The 27,351-nt window shown below is 47.1% G+C and overlaps 1 protein-coding gene across 3 annotated transcripts in view; it reads right to left on the reverse strand.

Annotated features, from left to right (window-relative positions):
- ARMC6 (armadillo repeat containing 6) overlaps window positions 1-27,351 on the reverse strand; it is a 65,590-nt gene that overhangs the window by 33,688 nt on the left and 4,551 nt on the right. For all 3 annotated transcript variants that reach the window (XM_069216529.1, XM_069216527.1, XM_069216528.1), the window contains exon 2: window positions 10,165-10,319. In XM_069216529.1, the coding sequence (XP_069072630.1) occupies window positions 10,165-10,285 (121 nt within the window). In that variant the 5' untranslated portion in view covers window positions 10,286-10,319. The remainder of the gene's footprint in view (window positions 1-10,164; window positions 10,320-27,351) is intronic.

Genomic DNA, 27,351 nt, shown 5'->3' on the forward strand with positions numbered 1-27,351 from the left:
GGTAACATGGGGATTGACTAGAAATATCTTTTAAGTGTAATTTCCCATTGGGAGCTGATACAGATGTGATGTTTTGGGGTCTTTAAACTCACAATTTAAAAATATGTCTTTTGATGAAGTTGGTTTCTGAATTGTAAGCTTGAAAATGCCACTTTTATGCATTTCTTGCTTAACCATTCTGTGCCTCTGCCTGTCTGCTGAATACACCTCTAGGTCAGGATGACAGCTGGGCTCTTTGCATAGTCATTCTAGACAGTCACACAAAGGGAGCTGATGTGTGCCCTGCATATCATGATGGCCCATCACCAGGCTGCTGGATCTTCCTGAGCTAGAGTGGTGAGAGGAGCTGATCTTGCACTTGAAGAGGGTTGTCCCTGTCCTCACACAAAGCAGTCTCTAACCCCCGGGAATGTGCCTGGGGCCAGGGTAGGGAAAGGCAGGGTCATGTGCACTACAAAGACTTCTCTTTGAAGTTTGCCCACTTCAAAGACAGAAATGGGTATAAGTACTGGACCTCTCACACCACATAGTTAGAACACTTCTGGACTGAGGACATTCTGGCAGGAAGAAGAACTGAATGCTGTAGGAGGGAATGCCACCCTGTCTATTGCTTTGTGCTGGCCTGTTGCGTGCTGCCTCTGTCCTGGGAGTGAAAGGAATAGAATGGGCTTTCTACATCCTGCTTTCCAAGGGTCTCCAAGGGCTTGAGCTGAGCTTGCTTCCTGTTCTGAAGTCTCAGGGCCATCAAAGACTTTGCCTGCCAGCACCCAGGGCTCTTTTGCTCAGAGTCCTGACTAAGCAAGTGGTGGAAAAAGCCAGTTACGGGGCCCTTGAGAGGGAGTTCTGGTGCACCTAAGAAGAAACAAACACATTAACTCCAGAGTAACTTCAGAACCGATGCCGCTCGCCGACTCTGCGCAGCTGCCTCCCCCGGAGCTGTGGTGTAGGAAGATAGTGTGCACAGAGTCCAGGGTTTCCCCAGAGGCTTAACAGAGGCAAAATTAGATAATTTTGATGCTCTCTTTTGGGGTAGTGTGGGTGACCAGTTAGCCTTATCGGAGGGTAGTGCAAAGCATTTGTTGTACACACGCAGTCAAGAAATGAGGCACACACTCAGCGACTAACTCCATGCCAATTGTTTTATACAGCAAAAATATATTTTGTTACTTTATTTCTAGAACGAGAAGGTCTTTGCTGCAGCTAAGTACAGTTGTCAATAGCTATCAAGCATATCTATCAAATGTACTTTGTTTTTTGCAGATAAAGCAGTTTACAAATAAGTAACACTTTTCAATTTCAAAAGTTGACAGTGCAATTTTTCATAGGAGTCCATAGACTCTTTGGGGGGGGTAGAGGGCTGGGGGGCAAGCTGGGTGCAGAGGTCAACGTTGGCGTCGGATTTACAATGGAATACTATGAGGACTGGGAGTGCTTGGTAGAAAGCAGATTTCAGGTAATTACCCATGGTTCCAGGGCACAGGCCTGGAGGATTTACGTCAGCATGAGGGGTGCCACAGGTTCACATCCAAACACACACAGTCAGCGGCTCAGGGACAGCCAGGTGCAAGGTATAAACACTAAGCTGTGCGCCCAATGTTTTTTTAATAGGTGGACCCCGGGGGTCACAAAAGATGCGGTAGGCTGGGTCCAGGGGGGCAGTGGCGAGAAACCAAAGGCTGGACAGGTAGGGGACGTGCCCGCTGGACTGTCGGTCAGATTCCCCAGTGCCAGGGGGCTGTGGGTGCAGGAGTCTCCTTGGGCGTTGGGTATCTTAGTCGGACCCAGTTGCTGTCAGTGGGGTCCTCTGGATTCAGACTGCACTGCAGACGTTGTTATGTTGGCCAAGAGGAGTCAACGCAGGGTGGACTCTAGGTCAGAATGCCCTGGGGATTGTCTCTGGACCGATGGGCCACCCAGACATGGGCTTTGGGTGTTGGGTGCAGAGTGGGCAGGGCTCGTGGATCTGGTGTGGTTCTGGAGTCCTTTTTGGAGGTTTCCTCTGGACAGGGCCGCTGTCTTCGAGAGTTCTTGGCCCTCGACTGGGTAGGCAGTCCTCTGGGGGTTTGTAGAGGTTGCTGGTCCTGCAGGATGCGTCGCCTTCTTGGAGCATGGGTTTTTGAAGCTGTAGATAGGCCAGTAGGGCTGAGACCAAGTCAGATGTTGTCTGGAGTCTTCACTGCTGGGGTCGGCTTAGCAGTCCTTCTTTCTTCTTGAGGTTGCCAGGAATCTGTTGAGTAAGGTTCAGGGTGTAGTAAAATATGTGTGTTTTGACCACTGACTGTGTGTTGTACAATTCTGCACCTGGCTTAGCTGTCCAATGATCATCAGTTACAAACTCCATTTTGTATTCAGTTTAGCCTTAGATTCATTCTGCCTATTGACTTTATCGTAGCAGTAAACACTGCCATGTTAAAGGCTGCCAGTGATTTTCCACGTTGTCTGTCTGTTTTCGTGCTTTTTCTCATCAAGGGCTTTGGTTGATAAGGATGTACTCAGACGTCAGGGAACGGCCTTGCTTGACTTGACATCTTGGGATTGTGGCCAAACCCCAATGTGTTATTTTCAAAGCATACCTAAACTAGCCAGCATGTTTGAATACTTCTTGTGCAACAGGAGGTGTTTTTCCAGAAAGCTCCTTTGTTTTTTTAAGATAAAAAAACAGACCAGGAGCGACAGAGATTCAGAGGCCTCAATCAGGATTCAGACGTCAGATGCCTGACATAGACTTCTCGTGAGGGCAGAGATCTCTCTTTCTCTCAGTCGAACAGGGTCATCGGCTTGCTGGCATGAGAAAGATGAAGCGCCTGACAGGCCCTACGGTGATGTATTTTCTATTAATTATTTGCTTTTCCTTATAATATAGATATATATATTTGCTGTGTATATTGCAGTGGAGAATCATTTTGGTATGCTTTCATTTCATTGCTGTGACTATTTTTAAACGTGTGCTTTCAACATGCTAATCTCCTTTTAGGAACCTTGCATAGCTAAATAATAAATGTCTTCTTTGGACTAAGAAGTGCATTCCAGAGATTTTTGGTCGGCGTATGAGTAGTTCAGGTCGGTCATTAGTGAAAAGCAAAACATTTTTGCGTGGATCAGACAGTCTAAAAGAGAGGTTGGAGGTTGGAGGTTGAGAGTGCACGATTTAAAAGTGTAAATATGTTTTTATTCAGAAAGTTAAAAGGAAGCACCGCAAACCATGTTTGAAAATGCATGTGAAATTAAAATGCCTTATGATGTCTAGGCAAATGTGTTTTCTTGTTTATAAGGACTTTCTAAATTGTGGGATGGGTGCCTGGATAAAACAAAGTTATTGAATGTTTCTACATGTTTAGAAAAGGAGCTTTTTGAACTGAATGATATCCCTTTTGTTCTTGACAGGAAGGTTTGGATTCTTTTGTCTGCTTACAGAAAAATGCATGAGAGATGTGAACAGTTAGAATATAAAAATAAGGAACTGAGAGAACAACTTGACCAAAATAAATTATTACAAGATAAAGTTGAAATCTACCAAGCTGTCACAGTGAAATCTGACTTTTCACATTCCAGGAATGAGGAGATAAAAAAAAGGTGGGGGCCAATGTGAGCTGCATGAGCAGGACGTAGTTTGTGCGCAGCCAATTTCTGGACAAAAAATACAGAGTAGCCCACAGTTTTTGGCAAGAGTTGAAATGCATTCTTTAAAAAATTACACCCAGCAAGAAGTTCAGGAGGTTACAGATATATTCACAGAACTTTTGCAGAGTACAATGTGTACAATGAATTCAGACAAGGCACATGGACTGTTGCAAAATGTGCAGTTTCTAGGAATTCAGTGGAATCCAGAACATAGAGCGATGTTGTTACAGGTAAAATAAAAGATTTTGGAGTTTGCTACTCCTCACACTAAGCAAGAGACTCATCGTTTCATGGGATTGTTTGATTTTTGGAAACAGCATGACCCTTATCTGAGTAAAATCTTAACCCTTTTGTACAAAGTAACCAGAAAAAAATCATGAGTTTGAATGGGGTAAAGAGCAGCAGTATGCTTTTGATTTGGCAAATGAAGTAATTCAACAGACTTTAGACTTGTGACCAGTGCAAGAGGGAGACATTGAGTTCCATTTAACTGTTCAGGGACAATATGCAAATTGGAGTATGTGGCAAAAACAAGGGAGGACGAGGGTGCACCTGGGGTTTTGGACTAGAAAACTACCTGACTCAGGGGAGCACTATACTCCTTTTGAAAAACAGCTTTTGGTCTTTTATTGGGCTCTAGTGGATACTGAGCAAATAACACTAGGTCATAATATAATTCTGAGACCAGAAATAACAATATGCAGTGGGTGATGAGTTCACCTAAATCTCACTATAGGACATTGCACAAGAGGCTAGTATCATATGCTGGAAATGGTATATACAGGACAGGGCTCGAGTAGGACCGGCAGGCACTGCACCCCTACATGAACATGTGTCACAAGCCCCTGTACAGGATGAGGAGAGGGTGCAGGAGGTACCGCAGGTTAAAGAGTCACCAGTGAGATGGGGTGTGCCATATGAATCCTTGTCCCCTGAGGATAAGATGCATGTTTGGCTCACTAATGATTCATTCAAATATGTTGGTACAAAAAGACATTGGAAAGTAGTGTCATACAATCCAGTTACTAAAAAGTTGTTGACCACCACAGGAGAAGGAAAAGGTAGCCAATATGCAGAGTTGTACGCTGCGTATCAAACTCTGAAGCAAGAGCTGCTTGGGACTTGTCATATTTACATTGATTCTTGGTCCACTGCCAATGGATTAACCATTTGGCTTCCCACATGACATGCACATAACTGGTTCATTCACACAAAGGAAGTGTGGGGCAATGAGTTGTGGCAGGAAATTTGGGAAATGTTAGAACATAGTAAAGTCATAGATGCTCACTGTCCCACTGACTCACTAGAACGCTGGTTCAATTCCCCTGCAGACGATAAAGCCAAATTTTCAGAGGAAGAAGTGGCAACCCAGAATTCTGACTTGGTGGGGATGGCTAAGTGGGTGCACCAGAAATGTGAACACCTGGGAGAAAAAGCCACTTACAGGTGGGCAGGGATTAGAGGGATGCACATTCCCTTGGATTTGATAAAAACTGTGATTTTGCAAGGTTATGTCAGCACACACAACAGAGATGTGTCCCACAAACAGTCAATGGTCAATTGGGGAGAGGAAAGTTACCAGGACAGATAGAAATCAAAACTATTCTGGAGAAGCTGATTTATTCATACAGATTGGATACAGAATTGCCCAACTTGTCATAAGTTCAGTGTATGGAGGATTGGTGAGGAAGGGGACTGCCCCAGCCCTTCTGGAAAGGTAAGTTGTGGTTCAGCTGATAAAAACCCTGATGCTAAGGTGTGGGTTGAATCCCCAAATAGCCCTCCAGAACCTGCAGAAATTATAGCCAAAGGCCCCAATAACATCCTGCCGATTATAAAACAAGTAGAGGAAAAATGGGAGCACATTTCAGATGACAAATGTTATTTGCAAGAAAAATTATACTTGTTTCTTTTAAAGATCATACTACGACTTGCTACTGACCATGAGTGTGCTGTGTGGTCTCCCTTCGGGCGTTTACGTGTGGGGTCGGGGAAGGGACAGCACCCCCAACTTGAACCTGGTTGATCAACCATTGTGCAACGCTCCTGATGCTTTTAAAGTACAAAACCTATGGATCCATTTAGCATTAGTTATGCTTCACAGATTAAAGTTCTGCATGGGAACAATGCAGAGTACCATGGATGTTCTGTTAACCTGTTTGATTACATTTCCACTGGAGCTAACCCATGGCTTGTTATCACCTGATGACTTGCTGCCAGTCTCATTAAGCATGTTTAAATTGCCAGTTGGCTGACTATTCTCGTATGGGAACACTTATATTCCAGCAAACATTACAGGTGGACCGTGTACCTTTACATGATTAGAACTCATGATGTTTCCATCTAATTCTAAACCAACTTGCTATCCTTGAGACACTATTTAATCAGTTATTATCCCAATCAGAATATATAAGCTTCATTCTTTTCGTTGTAGGTGTGCTTGGTTTAACTGTTAATAAGATCAGTATGTCAATCCCACTTCCATTGCTTCATAGTGATTGCTTTTATCATTTCATTATGTTGCGGTCTACAATGCATACCTGATTTGCTTTTAATGTTTTTGTTTATTTTTTAACGAGAAAAAAAAATAAGAGAAGAGTTGATTTCCAATCTATAGTTTACACAAGGGCGTAATGTAGTGAAATGTGTGTTTTGACCACTGACTTCGTGTTGCACCCCTTTGCACCTGGCTTAGCTGTCCAATGATCATCAGTTACAAACTTAATTTTGTATTCAGTTTAGCCTTAGATTCATTTTGCCTATTGAATTTATTGTAGCATTAGACACGGTCATGTTAAAGACTGCCAGTGATTTTCCACATTGTCTGTCTGTTTTTGTGCTTTTTCTCACTAATGGTTGATAAGGATGTACTCAGACGGCAGGGAACGGCCTTGCTTTGACTTGACATTTTGGGATTGTGGCCAAACACTAATGTGTTATTTTCAAAGCATACCTAAAGTAGCCAGCATGTTTGAATACTTCTTGCGCAACAGGAGGAGTTTTTCCAAAAGTTCCTTTGGTTTTTTTAAGATATAAAACAGACCCAGTGTGACAGTGAGATTCAGAGGCCTCAATTAGGATTCAGACATCGGATGCCTGATACAGATTTCACGTGAGGGCGGAGATGTCTCTTTCTCTCAGTCGAACGGGGTCATCGGCTTGCTGGCATGAGAAAGATGAAGCACCCGACAGGTCCTACGGTGATGCATTTTTATTAATGATTTGCTTTGCATTATAATATAGATACATATATTTGCTGTGTATATTGCAGTGGAGAATCATTTTGGTATGTTTTCATGTCATTGCTGTGACTATTTTTAAATGTGTGCTTTCAACATGCTAATCTCCTTTTAGGAACCTTGCATAGTGAAATAATAAATGTCTTCTTTGGACTAAGAAGTGCATTCCAGAGATTACTCAGTGTATGAGTAGTTCAGCTCGGTCATTAGTGGAAAAGCAAAACACAGGGGTACCCATAAATACTAGATTTAGGGGGCGTTACAGGGGTCAGAGGGCAGTAGCCAATGGCTACTGTCACTGAGGAAGGCTACACCTTTCCTGTTCCCACTCCCTTTGAGGCTCCTCACCAAATGTTACAGTTCCTGCAGTGGGAGGTGTGAAGCACCTCCACCCAGAGGAGGCTTTGCTTCTGACCCTAGAGGGCACAATGGCTCTCACCCCATGGGGTCAGAAACGTGTCTGTTAGTGGCAGGCTGGCACAGACTGGTCAGTCCTGCACTAAAGGGTTGGATAAAATACAGGGGCATCTCTAAGATGCTCTCTGTGTGCACTGTACAATAAATCCAACACTGGCATCAGTGTGGGTTTATTGTGCTGAGAAGTTTGATACCAAACTTCTCAGCCTTCAGTGAAGCCATCATGGTGCTGTAAAGTTCGTAATAACAAACTCCCAGCCCATGTACTTAATATGGCCACACTGCAAACACAATGTCTAAGAATGGGCATAGACACTGTAGAGGAATATTGCTCATGCAGCTATGGCCTCATCTGTGGTATAGTACACCCTGAGTGAGGGCTGTAAGGTCTGCTCGATGGGTGACTTACCTAAGCCACAGGCAGCCGTGTCGACTTTACCTTTTTCTCCCCACCAGCACACACAATCTGCAATGGCAGTGTGCATGTGCTTGGTGAGGGGTCCCCCAGTGTAGCACAATACATGCTGCAGCCCTTAGGGACCCTTCCTGGTCACAGAGTCCTTGGTACCAATGGTACCTTTTACAAGGGACTTAGCTGTGTGCCAGGGGTGTGCCGATTGTGGAAACAATGGTACAGTTTAGGGAAAGAACACTGGTGCTTGAGCCTGGTTAGCCGGATCACAGCGCACACTCAGTCAAGGTAGCATCAATATCAGCCAAAAAGTGCAGGGGTAACCATGCCAAAAGAGGCACTTTCCTACACGTTGTCCCTGCTGACTGCAATGACTGCGACCTGCAAGACAGGCCAGACGCCGCCCCAGTGCCTCCAAAATCTTGCCACAGCATGAGTCCTGAGTGCCGGGTCACTGACTTCCGTGACACCCGACTCTGCAGCAGCATCGGTGGTCCCAGAGTGTGATCGCAACACTGCAAATTCAACACCTCGCGTTGACCTGCGCTGGGTTCCTCGACCCTGCCTTGTTGTAAGGAACCGATGCCTCAACTCCCCTGCCTAGCAATAAGGAACTGACACCTCACCTCCCTGGTGGCAGTAAGGAACAGACACCGCACCGGCAATGCCTCACCTCCCTGACTCCATGCAACATCTTTGTTTCCTCATCGTTTTCCAAGGTACTATACCGGGGGTCCGTGCGACTCCATGACTGGCCCGCACTCACTCACAAGTGACGTTGGCTGGTTGGAAGCAACATAGTCAAGACGCCGTGATAGCCCTAGTTGAAGCTATTCTGTTTCTAAGCGCTATACTACAGTTAAGCTTTGAAAATTTGTATGGATTTTTGTAATTTTGGTCGTTTTACTCAGATAAATACTGGCTATTTTTCTAAACTGATATGAAGTACTTTCGTGGTGTTTTCACTGCTACAGTGTGGGTGAGTGTGTGTCGACGCGTTGTGTCTTGACCAGCTGGATTCACTGACCACGTATTGTTGTAAGCAACAAACGCCTCGCCGCATCACCTCCTCTGCGACTGTAAGGAACCGACACCTCACCTACCCCAACTCCGTGCAATGTCTTTGTTTCCTCATTGTTTTCCAAGGTACTGTACCTGGGGTCTGTGCAACTCCATGACCGGCCTGCACTCCCTCACGAGTGACATCTGACTGTTGGAAGCAACCCGTGAAGACACCGTGTGCCTCAGTTGGAGCTATTGTGTTTCTAGGCGCTATACTACAGCTAATCTTTGAAAATCACTATATTTCCTTGTGTAAGTTGGATTTTTGTCGTTTTGGTCTCGTTATACTCTGGGAAATATTGGCTATTTTTCTAAACTGGTGTGGAGTACTTTTGTGGTGTTTTCAATGTGTTAGTGTGTGGGTGGTGTGTGTGTGTGTGGGTGGTGTGTGTGTGTACGTACAAATACTTTACAAACTGCCTCTGAGATAAGCCTGACTGCTTCAGCCAAGCTACGAAGGGGCTGAGCACTGCCAACCAGAGACCCCACTTCTAACACAGTTCTACTTAAGTAATGTATGCAGAAAGCCTTACAGTCTGTACAGAGTTTCCCTAAGTAGCATAACTTTTCAAAATGCATTTCTGTTCACCTTAGCATCACTGTCCTGTCCAAAACAGGATTTTTAATATACTAATGCTTGGTTCATGAATTGTCAAATAATCAAACTTAGAATTCATTTTCAGAGAGTATTTATTTATGAGGTTTTCCATGTTATACTAAAACGTCAGTTGATGCTTAGAAGCAAGATAACATGCTAGGTATTTTAGTTTAGGAGTAACAGTTTAGAAAGAACACTGCAGGCTCAGTTATTTCCAATCTGTTTTATATCAAGAGAACATTCTAAATGCAGCAAAATAATTTTCAAAAAAATGTATTGTGCAATAGAAAGTTATAACAGAACAGGTTCATTAACGTTAAATTCTGAATTTAAAAGCAGGAGATAATATTTAACTTATTGCTTTTAAGTTTCCAATTGAAATGAAATCCACCTACCTTGTGTTTTAGGAAGTGCCTCCCCTCTACTTTAAACAGCTTTCAAAAGACATATGATTGACTTTGTAATAGTAAAAGCATGCAAAATCAGAGTTTAAAAGCCAGAAAACATGGTGGATCAAACTGTGTACAGGGCACTGGGTATATATGTATGAAATAAAATAAGACAGATACTTGTACCACTCATTCCAAAGATGGAACACCAATTCACACAAAATCAGTTCTGGGACATCTTTTGACAGATTTTGAATTCCTCTTTTCGAAGGCTTTTGTTTTATCAACCCTGGAAACCTAAATTGCACTCCGTCACATCAACAGGGTTGTGGGGAGCCATACCTATGGCCAATCTTGCACCAGGACTACATCTTTCAAAGACACCTGCTATCAGAACATCCATGCATGCCATGACGGTGTAACTACCTTGAGATTCGAACTGCTGTATGGCATCTGTAACGGCCTCTTCCGGGTCCATCTCAAATTCGTTCATGTTTTCTTCCACAACAGCATCAAAGGTCTCCTGTGTGATTCGAGTGGAAGTCATTTTGGATGCGTATGAATGCACTGAGAATAATATCCTGCAATTGGAGAAACTGAGATTACACAAAGTTCATAAACATACACAAATCAACAATGTGTAAAAGACAGTTTCCTAGCATGATGTGAATTGAAAGCCATGGCACAATTATACGCAAACATTACTGATGCTAACTGTGAGATGCTTTTAGCTTCAATGGTAAGGGTATCAAGCTATACATCTACAACAGGATAGCTGTGTTTTCCTGAGCAGTGCCATTCTACTGGTCTGAGCTATGTAACACACAGGGACCCTTGATAACACTGTTCCTCAAACAATGATGTTAGCACTATGGATGTTGACAATCCTTAGCCCGAGCTAGGACATTAGCATTGTTGTAAAAACTATGCAATATCAACTGCTATACTATCTATACAGGTATAAGGTAGCCATTGCAGGGAGTCCGATATATAGGAACTGTTTTACTTCCTGTCAGTAGTCATTTGTCATACCAGGCTTCCAGACTACTTTCGAGTCGATTATATTTGGTAAATTGGTTATGTTTTGTAGCAGTGCTGGTCGTTGAGCTGCCAACTTGCTTCAACTATACAGTCATCCTGGTGTAGGCTTGAAAATCCCTGTATGTAAAGCACTGTGTGGTGAAAAACCAAGACTAGCACAAGTGTCAGGGCTCATATAGGGATCCTTGGCACCAAGTAGGGTAAGCCTCCTGTTAGTATTTGAATCCCAGCAGACTATCTCCAACTGGCCGTCTGTGAAAGTTTCAGTCAGATGAATCTAGTGCACAAATCAATCAATCCGCGCTGCATCCTACCTATTAGCTCTCTTAGCCCGTCAATGTCATCCTAAAGGCAGCAAGCACGCTATATAAATGGTTCACATGTGACATAAACCCTCTACTCTGCATAGCTCCACACAGCCCTCTTCTGAAGTGCTTGATGTTAACAAACTACTATTAAAGAGTTTGGAAAAGCAGACAGTAACACATTGTCAGATGCATGGATGTTCTTTTTAATCTGTAACTCAGCAGTCCCTGTGCACTATAGATTTGGGCTTGGGATCAAGCCTCTACAACGCAATAGGTCTCGCATTTGTTGGAGTTAGAGCTACTGGCATTGTAAATGCAGAAATGGACTTTTCTTGCCACATAAATTGGTCAACCCTGCAGTATAATTTGGTCCTCTCCGTCACATAATTCCAGTGGCCCTGCATGCAACTAAAGCACTTCCATTTACCTTCTTCCACTGTCTGCAGCAAAAAATGAAAATACTGGCATTTTTAAATATATATTACTATTTTGTGGTCCCCCCAAACCTAGTGTGGGGACTCAGATGACCCAGACAGAACAGCCCCTAGAAGACACCACTATAAAAATAACATTTGTAAGAAACATGGTCATGTACCATACTATCGGCCCATAGAGGGCATACCACCTTGAAAACAGAATGACAGTGTAACCATATATGTGCCCTACACATTTTCAGGCCTAGCAGGCCTACTGCAATACTGTTACAAACGAGGGCCTTAAAACACAAACTATTACAAACAAGCCCCTTAAAACACAAACTATTCCCAGCTGTAAAGCAAAGGTTCCAGCCATGAGAGAGAGCTGAAAAAAACACTGAATGGTGGGAAAGGTTACTAATTTACCCTCCCTCTCACCCCCCCCCCCCCCCAACCTAGGGTGGGAACCCAGCGATGACCTAGACAGAAAGAGCACGTTGTGCTGAACGGTTTGGTGGCCGTCCCATTGTCCAAAGGATCAGCAGAGGCTGAGTTATGGGCAAAACTGTTTGAAAAAGAAAAACCCTGCAAAGTATTACTGGGCAAGTTTCCCCGAGTGCAGTGAATATTGTAGTATTAGCTCTCACTGTGCCGGGAGACCCGCTTTGAGGATTTCTGTATTTGTTCTGTTTTAAATGCTCCAGTTTGTATATTTTTCAACTGCTAAACTTGTAAAGTGGTCCTCTTGTAAAGCGCTCCTCTGATCGAGGTTGCGCTATATGAAATGTCATGTAGTCATGTATAAAGCTGCTCCAATCGATTTTGCGCTATATGAAACTTCAGCGCTCCTCCAATCGATCGAGTTTGCACTATGAGCCTTTAAAAAAAAAAATTATAAATTAAAAAGAACGCTCCTCCAGCTTGCAACTTTTGTACGCAGAAACCGCAAAGAAATAGCAGCACGCCCAAAAGAAGGAAGAGGAAGAAACAACATAGGGTCACGCAGTGCAAAGCACCAAGGCAAAAGAGACAAGCATTTGCAATGCAAGCGGTCCCACTTTTGTGAAAGATAGAGCTCTTGCCGTTGAAAATGGCGTTTTCGTTTTTTTTACTTTTGTTTTTTGTACGCAGTGGAGTGATATGTGCATAGTGTTACTGTCATTCGTATGACCTTGTGTAGGAAGTTGGCTCTGTATGCACTATTTCAAAGTAAGGAATAGTATGCACAGAGTCCAAGGGTTCCCCTTAGAGGTAAGATAGTGGTAAAAAGAGATAATACTAATGCTCTATTTTGTGGTAGTGTGGTCGAGCAGTAGGCTTATCAAAGGAGTAGTGTTAAGCATTTGTTGTACACACACAGGCAATAAATGAGGAACACACACTCAGAGACAATTCCAGGCCAATAGGTTTTTGTATAGAAAAATATCTTTTCTTAGTTTATTTTAAGAACAACAGGTTCAAATTTTACATGTAATACTTTGAATGAAAGGTATTGCAGGTAAGTACTTTAGGAACTTTGAATAATCACAATAGCATATATACTTTTCAAATAAAACACATATAGCTATTTTAAAACTAGACAGTGCAATTTTCACAGTTCCTAGGGGAGGTAAGTAATTGTTAGTTCTTGCAGGTAAGTAAACCACCTACGGGGTTCAAGTTTGGGTCCAAGGTAGCCCACCTTTGGGGGTTCAGAGCAACCCCAAAGTTACCACACCAGCAGCTCAGGGACGGTCAGGTGCAGAGTCCAAAGTGGTGCCCAAAACGCATAGGGTTCTATGGAGAAGGGGGTGCCCCGGTTCCAGTCTGCCAGCAGGTAAGTACCCGCGTCTTCGGAGGGCAGACCAGGGGGGTTTTGTAGGGCACCGGGGGGGACACAAGTAAGCAATGAAAGTACAACTTCAGCAGCACGGGGCGGCCGGGTGCAGTGTGCGAACACACATCGGGTTTTCAATTGGAATCAATGGGAGACCAAGGGGTCTCTTCAGCGATGCAGGCAGGCAAGGGGGGGGCTCCTCAGGGTAGCCACCACCTGGGCAAGGGAGAGGGCCTCCTGGGGGTCACTCCTGCACTGGAGTTCCGATCTTTCAGGTCCTGGGGGCTGCGGGTGCAGGGTCTTTTCCAGGCGTCGGGATCTGGGAGTCAGGCAGTCGCGGTCAGGGGGAGCCTCGGGATTCCCTCTGCAGGCGTCGCTGTGGTGGCCCAGAGGGGGCAACTCTGGCTACTCACGGTCTCGTAGTCACCGGGGAGTCCTACCTGAAGTGTTTGTTCTCCACAAGTCGAGCCGGGGGCGTCGGGTGCAGAGTTGCAAGTCTCACACTTCTGGCGGGAAACGCAGTCGTTTTAAAGTTGCTCCTTTGGAAACAAAGTTGCAGTCTTGGGTGAACAGGGCTGCTGTTCTCTGGAGTTTCTTGGTCCTTCTAGAGCAGGGCAGTCCTCTGAGGATTCAGAGGTCGCTGGTCCCTGGGGAAAGCGTCGCTGGAGCAGTTTCTTCAGAAGGGGGGAGACAGGCCGGTAGAGCTGGGGCCAAAGCAGTTGGTGTCTCCGTCTTCTCTGCAGGGTTTTTCAGCTCAGCAGTCCTCTTCTTCTTAGGTTGCAGGAATCTGAGTTCCTAGGTTCAGGGGAGCCCCTAAATACAGAATTTAGGGGTGTGTTTAGGTCAGGGAGGGCAGTAGCCAATGGCTACTAGCCCTGAGGGTGGCTACACCCTCTTTGTGCCTCCTCCCAAGGGGAGGGGGTCACATTCCTATCCCTATTGGGGGGGATCCTCCATCTGCAAGATGGAGGATTCCTAAAAGTCAGAGTCACTTCAGCTCAGGTTGCCTTAGGGGCTGTCCTGACTGGCCAGTGACTCCTCCTTGTTTTTCTCATTATCTCCTCCGGCCTTGCCGCCAAAAGAGGGTCCGTGGCCGGAGGGGGCGGGCAACTCCACTAGCTGGAATGCCCTGGGGTGCTGTAACAAAGGGGGTGAGCCTTTGAGGCTCACCGCCAGGTGTTACAGTCCTGTAAGGGGGAGGTGATAAGCATCTCCACCCAGTACAGGCTTTGTTACTAGCCACAGAGTGACAAAGGCACTCTCCCCATGTGGCCAGCAACGTGTCTCGAGTGTGGCAGGCTGCTAAAACCAGTCAGCCTACACGGGTAGTTGGTTAAGGTTTCAGGGGGCACCTCTAAGGTGCCCTCTGGGGTGAATGTTACAATAAAATGTACTCTGGCATCAGTGTGCATTTATTGTGCTGAGAAGTTTGATACCAAACTTCCCAGTTTTCAGTGTAACCATTATGGTGCTGTGGAGTTCGTGTTTGACAGACTCCCAGACCATATACTCTTATGGCTACCCTGCACTTACAATGTCTAAGGTTTTGCTTAGACACTGTAGGGGCACAGTGCTCATGCACTGGTGCCCTCACCTATGGTATAGTGCACCCTGCCTTAGGGATGTAAGGCCTGCTAGAGGGGTGACTTATCTATACTGCATAGGCAGTGTGAGGTTGGCATGGCACCCTGAGGGGAGTGCCATGTCGACTTACTCGTTTTGTCCTCACCAGCACACACAAGCTGGCAAGCAGTGTGTCTGTGCTGAGTGAGGGGTCCCCAGGGTGGCATAAGACATGCTGCAGCCCTTAGAGACCTTCCCTGGCATCAGGGCCCTTGGTACCAGGGGTACCAGTTACAAGGGACTTACCTGGATGCCAGGGTGTGCCAATTGAGAAAACAAAAGTACAGGTTAGGGAAAGAACACTTGTGCTGGGGCCTGGTTAGCAGGCCTCAGCACACTTTCAAATCAAAACTTAGCATCAGCAAAGGCAAAAAGTCAGGGGGTAACCATGCCAAGGAGGCATTTCCTTACACCTTGCGTCTCTGGAGAACCAGAAAATGGGAAATAGGTTATAAGAGAGGGGAGAGGAGTAATCTGCTGGCTGAGAAAAGAAAATAAGCAAAAACATCCTGCAAAAAGAAAACATTCGTAGAGAATGCTAGATTAAGTAAAGCATGTGAAATGTAAGCAGGAACAACATGGTTACGTTAACGCTTCTACACTTATAATATGCTAGCTGAAAAAAACCTGCAACATTTAACTTTCTAATATGCAAGAAGCAGGGAAAGGGAGCAGTACCACAGGCCATCCATAAGTGTCCCTTGGGACCTCATTTGGCCAAATAAGGTACTACACACTGCAATCTTAATTCAACACATCCCCAATGACCTTCGGGCATTGTGCTGAAAAATGAAGTGTGGCGACCATGTAGTGAAAAGCTTTATGCTGTGCATTAAGTTATGAGGGAGGGGAGACAAGAGTAATATGCTGGCTGAAGAAAAAAAAAATAACATCATGGAAAAAACAAACACTCGTAGAGAATGCTAGATAAAGTAAAGCATGTGAAATGTAAGCAGGAAGAACATGGTTACGTTAGCTGAGAGCAAGAATGCTATGCAAAAGACAAGGGAAGCTTTGCGCAGCCCATTTTGTCGGAGTTGAGCTTGAGGTAGCTTTCTCTCATCCAGGTGGCGACGGTTTCCATTCCTCAGTGGAAGTACCTTTTGACCGTGTCTTGGTCTTCGGTGAGGGAGATGATGAGTTGTGTGTCATCGGCAAATGACACAATGTTCATTCCATGGCTTCAGACGATGGCTTTGACATGGGCCATGTATACGTTGAACAGCGTGGGACTCAGTGAGGATCCTTGGGGGACTCTGCAGTTGACTCCTGTGGGTCTGGATGTGTAGGGTGGGAGTCTGATCCTCTGAGTTCTCCCGGAGAAGAGTGGATCCATTCCAGGGCTCTTCCACGGATTCGTATGTTGTGGAGTCTGGTGCGTAGAGTGATGTGGGAGACAGTGTCAAAAGCTACTGAGAGGTCGAGGAGTAGGAGCGCTGCGGTGTGGCCACGGTCTAGGAGCAACTGGATGTAGTCGGTGGCTGTCGGAAGGGCTGTCTCTGTGCTGTTGTTGCTGCGGAAGTCAGACTGGGAGTTGTCCAGGGATTTGTTGGCCTCAATGAAATTCCGTGGCTGAGTGTTGATTGTTTTCGCCAGTATCTTGGCAGGGTAGGGTAGCAGCGAGATGGGCCGGAAATTCTTTAGTTCTGATGGGTCGGCTGAGGGTTTCTTCAGGAGAGGGCGTACCTCGGCGTGTTTCCAGTCCTCCAGGAAGGTGCCAGTGGTGATGGAGCAGTTCAACGTATTTCGGAGCCCAGGGGCGATGGATGTGCTGGCTCTGATGTATATGTGGTGCAGGCAGTGGTCCGTCAGGTCTCCGGAGTGAGTGCTGTTCATGAGGTTTACTGTTTCCTCCATGGTGAGCGTGGACCAACTGTGGATGGTCTGGGTGGGTTCTGGAGGGGTGGGTCGGTCGCAGGTTCCAGTGGCAGGTTTTTCCATGAGGAAGCTGTGGTAGATGTCCTGTGATCTTGCAGGGGAAGAACGTGGCAAGTTTGTTGCAGAGGTCCTGTGACGGGGATGCTGGTGGCTTCGGAGGGGGGGATTAGTGAACTTGTTGATGACTGAGAAGAGTTAGTGTTGTGTGTGGAGAAGTTGATGCGATCCCAGAGTGCATCCTTCTTTGCATTTTGGCAGTGGGTGGCAGATGCAGCTCTGAAGGAGGCGAGGTCTTCGCTGGTTTGGCTGTTCCTTCATTTTTTCTCTAAACGTCTTCGGTGAGCTTTGATTCTTGGAGTTCGGTGGTGAACCAGCTAGCTTTCTTGGGTGTGCGTTTAGCCGATGTCAGCCAGAGGGGGGATACAGTGTCAGTGCATTCAGTGATCCATGATTGAGATTGTGCGCTGCTGTGTTGGCGTGATCGGAGGGAGGGATTTGGCAAGGGTTTAGGTGAGTTGTTTGTTGGCGATTTCGTTCCATTTCCTGTGGGGGGTTCTGGGAGTACGGATGTGGCTGCGGGGTGCGGTGATAGTGAAATGTATACAGCAGTGGTCGGTCAACTGGGGTGGAGATGGTCTCAATGGTGATCCAGTTGCCTGAGGTGAATATGGGGTCCAGTGTGTGTGGGTGCCGAGACCAGCAGTCTGAGGCTGAGGGTGTCGAATAGAGCAGTGGTGTTTGGGTCGATATGGTCCTCGAGGTGGAAATTCAGGTCACCAAGGAAGAGGTAGTCGTCTGACTCCAGGGCCTGGGGGCTCGCGATGTCTATGATGTTGTCTATGAATGCTGTGCGGTGGCCGGGTGGCCTGTACACCAGGGTGCAGCGGATTAAGGAATTGTGGTGGACCAGGAAGTGCAGGTGTTCCATGGTGGTGCACTGTTCTTCTGGAACGGCCTTGACACGTAGTTAAGACTTGTGTACAAGGGCGAGACCTCTGCCCGGGCAGGAGGGCCGGTCTCTCCTTAGGATGCTGTAGCCGTCGGGAATGGTGATGTGCGGTCCCAAGGTGGGGTTGGTCCAGGTCTCAGTGAGGAAGGCGATGTCCGGCCAGGCGGTCTCTATCAGGTCCCACAGTTCGGTGGCGTGTTTGTGGAGGGAGCAGATGTTCAGGAGGAGGCAGATGATGGGGCTTTGCAGGGTGTTGGTATCTCTGTGGGTGGAAAGTATCTTAGGTTTGTTGAGGTCGGCACTGAAGTTGCAGTTCCTGCAGGTGAAAGGTCAGTGGGTGTCCTTGGGGGAGATGGTGCAGCAGTTGCTGAGATGTCCAATTTCATGGCGGTGGAGGGTCTCAGCGTCACGGTGGTTGGCCAGGGGGTGGCTTGGCGGAGATCCAGAGTTTCTGGTACTGGGCACGGTACAGGTGCGGACGGGCGCAGACAGACTTGCCTTTGGCGCGCCAGCGGTGCGCTGCCCTGCAGCCGCCTTTAAGTAGGAGAGGGGGGGCGGGAGGGCAGGAAAGGTGCTTCGCGGGGAGAAGGGGATGGTAGGGCCGCAGGGGGCGGGGCAGCCGGGGAGAGTGAGAGGAGAGAGAAGGCAGAAAGCAGAAAGAAATACAGGAATACAGGAACAGGTGAAACAGGAAAAATACGAGCGAAACAGAGGCAGAAAACTCAAGAGTTGAAGAGGGAGAGAGAGAGAGAGAGAAAAGATACTTACTTGTGATGGCTACTAGACCACCAGGGATGAGGCACAGGGATGAGCCTGTGGATGGAGGAGGGCCTCGAACTGAGAGTCAGGAGACTCTCAGTTTGTCCCAGGAAGAAGGCAGAGGCAGCAACAGCCAGAGGAGCTGGTGAGGGCAGCTGACGCTGACCAGGAGGTCAGTGCAGTTGCCCTCTCACAGGCTGCAGCCGCCATTAAGAAGGAGAGGGGGCGGGAGGGCGGGAAAGGTGCTTCAAGTGGGTGAGGGGTATGTGGGTAGGGCCTCAGGGGTGCAGTAGGGAAGAGTGAGAGGAGAAGGCAGAAAGAAATACAGGAACGAGTGAAACGGGGAAAAAACGAGTGATACAAAGGCAGAAAACTCAAGAGTGTAAAAGAGAGAGAGAGAGACAAAAGATACTTACTTGTGATGGCCACTAGACCACCACGGATGAGGCGCAGGGATGAGCCTGCAGGTGGAGGAGGGCCTCGAACTGAGAGGCAGGAGACTCTCAGTTCGTCCCAGGCAGAAGGAAGAGGCAGCAGCAGCCGCCAGAGGAGCTGGGGAGGGCAGCAGACGCTGACCAGGAGGTCAGTGCAGTTGCCCTCTCACCCCTAAAGAACAGATAAACACAGCAAAGGCTAATTATACAGTAGTTAGTCTCTGCTCCCAAAGAGAAAAAGGAGGGACGCAGAGGCATGACTGAGCACTAGCGAGAAAGGATTTTAAATGAAACTGAGGTGAACAAATAGCTTTAGGCCCACATAAGTACATTAAAAGTAATTCAAATGCAGGTCAATGTTTACCTTAATTACCCAGTGCATTTGCACTATTACAGTCTTTGCAGCATAAGGGAAGTCTAGGGTAGGAAAGACCTTCTTAATGTATATTTCAAACCGTGATACAAAAAATGCAGAGAGACACTTATTTCATGCAGAGAACAAGTCCTGGTTGGCGCAGTGGGGAATAGTGACATCTGCATTATAGTGCTACAAGGTCAGAGCTTATGAGTTAAAGCATTATGAATATGCACACTGTAAGGAAATGCCTCTTTGGCATGGTTACACCCTGACTTTTTGCCTTTGCTGATGCTAAGTTATGATTTGAAAGTGTGCTGGGACCCTGCTAACCAGGCCCCAGCACCAGTGTTCTTTCCCTAAACTGTACCTTTGTCTCCACAATTGGCACAACCCTGGCACTCAGGTAAGTCCCTTGTAACTAGTACCCCTGGTACCAAGGGCCCTGATGCCAGGGAAGGTCTCTAAGGGCTGCAGCATGTCTTATGCCACCCTAGGGACCCCTCACTCACCACATGCACACTGCTTCACAGCTTGTGTGTGCTGGTGGGGAGAAAATGACTAAGTCGACATGGCACTCCCCTCAGAGTGCCATGCCAACCTCACACTGCCTGTGGCATAGGTAAGTCACCCCTCTAGCAGGCCTTACAGCCCTAAGGCAGGGTGCACTATACCACAGGTGAGGGCATAAGTGCATGGGCACTATGCCCCTACAGTGTCTAAGCAAAACCTTAGACATTGTAAGTGCAGGGTATCCATAAGAGTATATGGTCTGGGAGTTTGACAAACACGAACTCCACAGCACCATAATGGCTACACTGAAAACCGGGAAGTTTAGTATCAAACTTCTCAGCACAATAAATGCACACTGATGCCAGTGTACAATTTATTGTAAAATACACCCAGAGGGCATCTTAGAGATGCCCCCTGAAAACATACCCGACTTCCAGTGTAGGCTGACTAGTTTTTGCCAGCCTGCCACACACCAGACATGTTGCTGGCAACATGGGGAGAGTGCCTTTGTCACTCTGTGGCCAGGAACAAAACCTGTACTGGGTGGAAGTGATTCTCCAAGAACCCCCCTGCAAGAACTGTAACACCTGGCGGTGAGCCTCAAAGGCTCACCCCTTTCGTTACAGGAGATGCCCGCCCCTCCGGCCACTGCCCCCACTTTTGGCGGCAAGGCTGGAGGAGTTAATGAGAAAAACAAGGAGGAGTGACCCCCCAGTCAGGACAGCCCCTAAGGTGTCCTGAGCGGAGGTGACTCTTACTTTTAGAAATCCTCCATCTTGTGGATGGAGGATTCCCCCAATAGGATTAGGGATGTGCCCCCCTCCCCACAGGGAGGGGGCACAAAGAGGGTGTAGCCACCCTCAAGGACAGTAGCCATTGGCTACTGCCCTCCCAGACCTAAACACACCCCTAAATTCAGTATTTAGGGGCTCCCCAGAACCTAGGAAACTAGATTCCTGCAACCTAAAGAAGAAGGACTGCTGATGACCTTAAGCCCTGCAGTGAAGACAGACTGCTTTGGCCCCAGCCCTACCGGCCTGTCTCCCAACTTCGAAGAAAACTGCAACAGTGACGCATCCAACAAGGATCGGCGACCTCTGAAGCTTCAGAGGAGTGCCCTGCACCCAAGGACCAAGAAACTCCCGTGAACAGCGTCTCTGTTCAACCATCTGCAACTTTCTTGCAACAAAAAAACAACTTCAAGGACTTCACGTTTCCCGCCGGAAGCGTGAGACTTTTTACTCTGCACCCGACACCCCCGGCTCGATCTGCGGAAAACCAACACTACAGGGAGGACTCCCCAGCGACTGTTGACCCCCCTGAGCCCCCACAGCGACGCCTGCAGAGGAAATCCAGAGGCTCCCCCTGACGGTGACTGCCTGTAACAAGGGACCTGACACCTGGAACCAACACTGCACCCGCAGCCCCCAGGACTGGAAGGAACCGAACTCCAGTGCAGGAGTGTAGGAAGTTGGCTCCGTATGTGCTATTTCAAAGTAAGGAATAGCATGCACAGAGTCCAAGGGTTCCCCTTAGAGGTAAAATAGTGGTAAAAAGAGATAATACTAATGCTCTATTTTGTGGTAGTGTGGTCGAGCAGTAGGCTTATCCAAGGAGTAGTGTTAAGCATTTGTTGTACATACACATAGACAATAAATGAGGTACACACACTCAGAGACAAATCCAGCCAATAGGTTTTGTATAGAAAAATAAACTAAGAAAAGATATTTTAAGAACCACAGGTTCAAATTTAACATGTAATATCTTGTTTGAAAGGTATTGCAGGTAAGTACATTAGGAACTTTGAATCATTTCAATCGCATGTATACTTTTCAAGTTATTCAGAAATAGCTATTTTAAAAGTGGACACAGTGCAATTTTCACAGTTCCTGGGGGAGGTAAGTTTTTGTTAGTTTTACCAGGTAAGTAAGACACTTACAGGGTTCAATTCTTGGTCCAAGGTAGCCCACCGTTGGGGGTTCAGAGCAACCCCAAAGTTACCACACCAGCAGCTCAGGGCCGGTCAGGTGCAGAGTTCAAAGTGGTGCCCAAAACGCATAGGCTTCAATGGAGAGAAGGGGGTGCCCCGGTTCCAGTCTGCCAGCAGGTGAGTACCCGCGTCTTCGGAGGGCAGACCAGGGGGGTTTTGTAGGGCACCGGGGGGGACACAAGCCCACACAGAAATTTCACCCTCAGCGGCGCGGGGGCGGCCGGGTGCAGTGTAAGAACAAGCGTCGGGTTCGCAATGGAAGTCAATGAGAGATCAAGGGATCTCGTCAGCGCTGCAGGCAGGCAAGGGGGGGCTTCCTCGGGGAAACCTCCACTTGGGCAAGGGAGAGGGACTCCTGGGGGTCACTTCTGCAGTGAAAGTCCGGTCCTTCAGGTCCTGGGGGCTGCGGGTGCAGGGTCTTTTCCAGGCGTCGGGACTTAGGTTTCAGAGAGTCGCGGTCAGGGGAAGCCTCGGGATTCCCTCTGCAGGCGGCGCTGTGGGGGCTCAGGGGGGACAGGTTTTGGTACTCACAGTCGTAGAGTAGTCCGGGGGTCCTCCCTGAGGTGTTGGTTCTCCACCAGCCGAGTCGGGGTCGCCGGGTGCAGTGTTGCAAGTCTCACGCTTCTTGCGGGGAGATTGCAGGGTTCTTTAAAGCTGCTCCTTTGGATAAAGTTGCAGTCTTTTTGGAGCAGGTCCGCTGTCCTCGGGAGTTTCTTGTCGTCGTCGAAGCAGGGCAGTCCTCAGAGGATTCAGAGGTCGCTGGTCCCTTTGGAAGGCGTCGCTGGAGCAGAGTTCTTTGGAAGGCAGGAGACAGGCCGGTGAGTTTCTGGAGCCAAGGCAGTTGTCGTCTTCCGGTCTTCCTCTGCAGGGGTTTTCAGCTAGGCAGTCCTTCTTGTTGTTGCAGGAATCTAATTTTCTAGGGTTCAGGGTAGCCCTTAAATACTAAATTTAAGGGCGTGTTTAGGTCTGGGGGGTTAGTAGCCAATGGCTACTAGCCCTGAGGGTGGGTACACCCTCTTTGTGTCTCCTCCCAAGGGGAGGGGGTCACAATCCTAACCCTATTGGGGGAATCCTCCATCTGCAAGATGGAGGATTTCTAAAAGTTAGAGTCACCTCAGCTCAGGACACCTTAGGGGCTGTCCTGACTGGCCAGTGACTCCTCCTTGTTATTCTCATTATTTTCTCCGGCCTTGCCGCCAAAAGTGGGGGCCGGGGCCGGAGGGGGCGGGCAACTCCACTAGCTGGAGTGTCCTGCGGTGCTGTGACAAAGGGGTGAGCCTTTGAGGCTCACCACCAGGTGTTACAGCTCCTGCCTGGGGGAGGTGTTAGCATCTCCACCCAGTGCAGGCTTTGTTACTGGCCTCAGAGTGACAAAGGCACTCTCCCCATGGGGCCAGCAACATGTCTCTAGTGTGGCAGGCTGCTGGAACTAGTCAGCCTACACAGATAGTCGGCTAAGTTTCAGGGGGCACCTCTAAGGTGCCCTCTGGGGTGTATTTTGCAATAAAATGTACACTGGCATCAGTGTGCATTTATTGTGCTGAGAAGTTTGATACCAAACTTCCCAGTTTTCAGTGTAGCCATTATGGTGCTGTGGAGTTCGTGTAAAACAGACTCCCAGACCATATACTCTTATGGCTACCCTGCACTTACAATGTCTAAGGTTTTGCTTAGACACTGTAGGGGTACAGTGCTCATGCACTGGTACCCTCACCTATGGTATAGTGCACCCTGCCTTAGGGCTGTAAGGCCTGCTAGAGGGGTGTCTTACCTATACTGCATAGGCAGTGAGAGGCTGGCATGGCACCCTGAGGGGAGTGCCATGTCGACTTACTCGTTTTGTCCTCACTAGCACACACAAGCTGGCAAGCAGTGTGTCTGTGCTGAGTGAGAGGTCTCCAGGGTGGCATAAGACATGCTGCAGCCCTTAGAGACCTTCCTTGGCATCAGGGCCCTTGGTACTAGAAGTACCAGTTACAAGGGACTTATCTGGATGCCAGGGTCTGCCAATTGTGGATACAAAAGTACAGGTTAGGGAAAGAACACTGGTGCTGGGGCCTGGTTAGCAGGCCTCAGCACACTTTCAATTGTAAACATAGCATCAGCAAAGGCAAAAAGTCAGGGGGCAACCATGCCAAGGAGGCATTTCCTTACAAGGAGTGACCCCCAAGCGACCCTCTGCCTAGCCCAGGTGGTGGCTACCCTGAGAAGCCCCCCCCCGTGCCTGCCTGCATCGTTGAAGAGACCCCCCATTGCTTTCAATACAAAACCCGAGGCCTTTTTGCACTCTGCACCCGGCCGCCCATGAGCCGCTGAGGGTGTACTTTCTGTGCCTGCTTGTGTGTCGTCGTCCCCCCGGTGCCCTACAAAACCCCCCCTGGTCTGCCCTCCGAGGACACGGGTACTTACCTACTGGCAGACTGGAACCGGGGCACCCAGGTTCTCCATTGAAGCCTATGTGTTTTGGGCACCTCTTTGACCTCTGCACCTGACCCGCCCTGAGCTGCTGGTGTGGTAACTTTGGGGTTGCACTGAACCCCCAACTGTGGGCTACCTTGGACCCAATTCTGAACCCTGTGTTTTACTTACCTGTGAACTTAATTACTTACCTCCCCCAGGAACTGTTGATTTTTGCACTGTGTCCACTTTTAAAATAGCTTATTGCCATTTTTGTCAAAACTGTACATGCTATTGTGATTATTCAAAGTTCCTAGAATACCTGAGTGAAATACCTTTCATTTGAAGTATTATTTGTAAATCTTGAACCTGTGGTTCTTAAAATAAACTAAGAAAATACATTTTTCTATATAAAAACCTATTGGCCTGGAGTAAGTCTTTGAGTGCGTGTTCCTCATTGCCTGTGTGTGTATAACAAATGCTTAACACTACCCTCTGATAAGCCTACTGCTCGACCACACTACCACAAAATAGAGCATTAGAATTATCTCTTTTTTGCCACTATCTTACCTCTAAGGGGAACTCTTGGACTCGGTGCACACTATTTCTTACTTTGAAATAGTATATACAGAGCCAACTTCCTACACACACTATTTTAAACATGTAGTATTGTTCTGCTTTCCTTCTCTTATCTTATGACCGAGCTTACAAAACCTCTCTGGAATGCACTTCTCAGTTTAAAGAAGACATTTATTTATTATTATTATTACTTCACCACGAGGTTCCTGAAAGACGAAATTAGTAGGTTGGAAGCACACGTTTCAAAGTACTTCTCAGTTGCAATGCACACAGCAAATACATGTGATTATATTATAGCATAACTTCAAAGCAAAGCATAAAAGTCAAAATTGCATCATCTTAACGGGGCCTGCAAGTTGATGACTCCGGTTCAACTGCGAGAAAGAGATTTTCTATCCAAACGGGGACAGGCAACTGACGTCCTTTCCTGTCTGAAGTCAAGATATTTCTCTTTCGCTGTTGCCCAGGGGCATCGTTAAAAGCAAACTCAGTGTGAGAACCTAATAAACTTGGAGAGTGGCCAATTCTCCAAACTTCACTCGTTCTCAGACTGGATTGAGAGGTAAACACAAAATCTAAGCGCTCTTATCAGCTAGGGTTTGGTGTGAAAAACACACCTTGGTCTATCATGTGGAAAAACACAGCTCATCTGCAATGTCTCAACTGCAATGTCTAACTCCACGTTAAAGCCAATAGGCAGCTAAACTGAATACAACATGTAATGTGCTACTGGTGAACATTGAGCAAATAATATGCGCAGTGGTGAAACACAAAGTCATTGGCCAAACACAATTAATAGCATCACAAGTATGCCCAGTATAAGATAGGTGGCACACGACGCTTGAAGAGATTCGAAGTTATAAAGCATTAACCTTTTAGTACCATCACCCATACAAACATCCTTATTATTCGTTCAGCTCAAGCAAGTAATCTTGTGAGCGTGTTTCGTTTGCTTTCTAAAGACATTTGCATTCTTCATAAATCTGAACCTGGCAACCCTGCTGATTTCAGACACATGCTTGCGCAGACTCGCATGCACACTGTAGTGCATTTTGTTTTATTTGGGGTTTGGCTGGCTGCAGAACAGCATGTTAAACTGCGCTGAGCGAGCACAGCTAGTAGTGACAGCGCCCCCATGTTGGGTGTAGTAAATCCAAACATAGTCCCTGTGCAAAATAGGCCATGGTCCAACAGGTTTTCTTTAACTACACCTAAACATGATGCGGTAACACCCACAGCGTAGTGCAGGTAACCGTGGAGACTGCTCAATCTGCTCACACGCACGCATGTGACTAGAAAGTCTCGGAGTTCTATACATTACCGCACACTGATGCTCTGGTGCAAGTGGCTCGGTTTTCGTTCTCCGCTGCTGTGTTCACGCACCTAACAGTCTCTGCCATCTCCCTATTGTTTATCCAACAGTTGCCCAACTTTACAGGACATGTGACATTTGGAGATCACGTTTGTCATCCCAGAGCGGAGCTATCAACCGAACAGGCCCTGTCGCCCTTTCCCAGATCAAATTGACCTTGCTGGCGGCTTAAGCTCTCCCAATGTCCCTCCACAGGAAACAGAAGGAAATCTACAAGTATGAGGTGCTGTGGACTGTCTACCCGATTAATTGGTTTGTCTATCCCGACAAGCCCTTCTGGCTGGCTTTGGACAGCTTCGTCGAGGAGTACAACAACAAGGTGTGGCATCTCTCGGGACACTGAGAAGGGAGAGGTGGTTACTGAACACTGTGGTATCTATATCTCCTGCATTAAGGCTATGAGGGAGGGGAGATAAGAGTAATATGCTGGCTGAAAAAAAAATAAGTAACAACAGCCTGGAAAAAGCAAACACTCAGAGTAAAGCATGTCAAATGTAAGCAGGAATAACAAGGTAAAGTTGGCTGAGAGCAAGAATGCTCTGCAAATGAAAAGGGAAGCTTCATCGAACATGAGCAGGGAACCAAGAAAAAAAAAATCCCCTAAAGAAAAGATAAACACAACAAATCGTAATTATACAGTAGTTAATCCCTGCTCCCAAAGAGAACAAGCATTTCCAATGCAACAGGTCTTGCATTTACCTGAGTTGGAGCTATTGGCGATCTAAATGCATAACTAGACTTTTTTTCCCCCACATAAATTGGTCAACCCTGTTGCACATTTTGGTCCTTTCTGCCACATAATTCCAGTGGTCCTGCATATAACTAATGGGCTAGCAGACCTTGTTTTCAAACAAGGCCCTTAAAACACAATCTACTTCCAGGTGCAAAACAAAAGTTTCAGCCATAAGAGAGCTTAAAAATACACTGATAGGTGGGATGGGTTATTTTTGGGGTCCCCACTAACCTATTGTGGGGACCCAGAGATGATCTAGACAGAAAGAACACGTTGTGATGAACATTTTGAAGGTGGACGAGACGAGGATTTGAGAAAGTGGAGGGATTGCCCTTGTTAACATTATCCTTTTATGTTTAGAAGTTGAAAGGAGAGTGTTATAGAGTAAGTGGCTACCCGGTCATCTTGTCGTAAAGAATTCTTAAGGACTTCAACTCTAACGACATGCTA

The sequence above is a fragment of the Pleurodeles waltl genome, chromosome 12 (assembly GCF_031143425.1).
Source record: "Pleurodeles waltl isolate 20211129_DDA chromosome 12, aPleWal1.hap1.20221129, whole genome shotgun sequence".
Classification (NCBI taxonomy): domain Eukaryota; kingdom Metazoa; phylum Chordata; class Amphibia; order Caudata; family Salamandridae; genus Pleurodeles; species Pleurodeles waltl.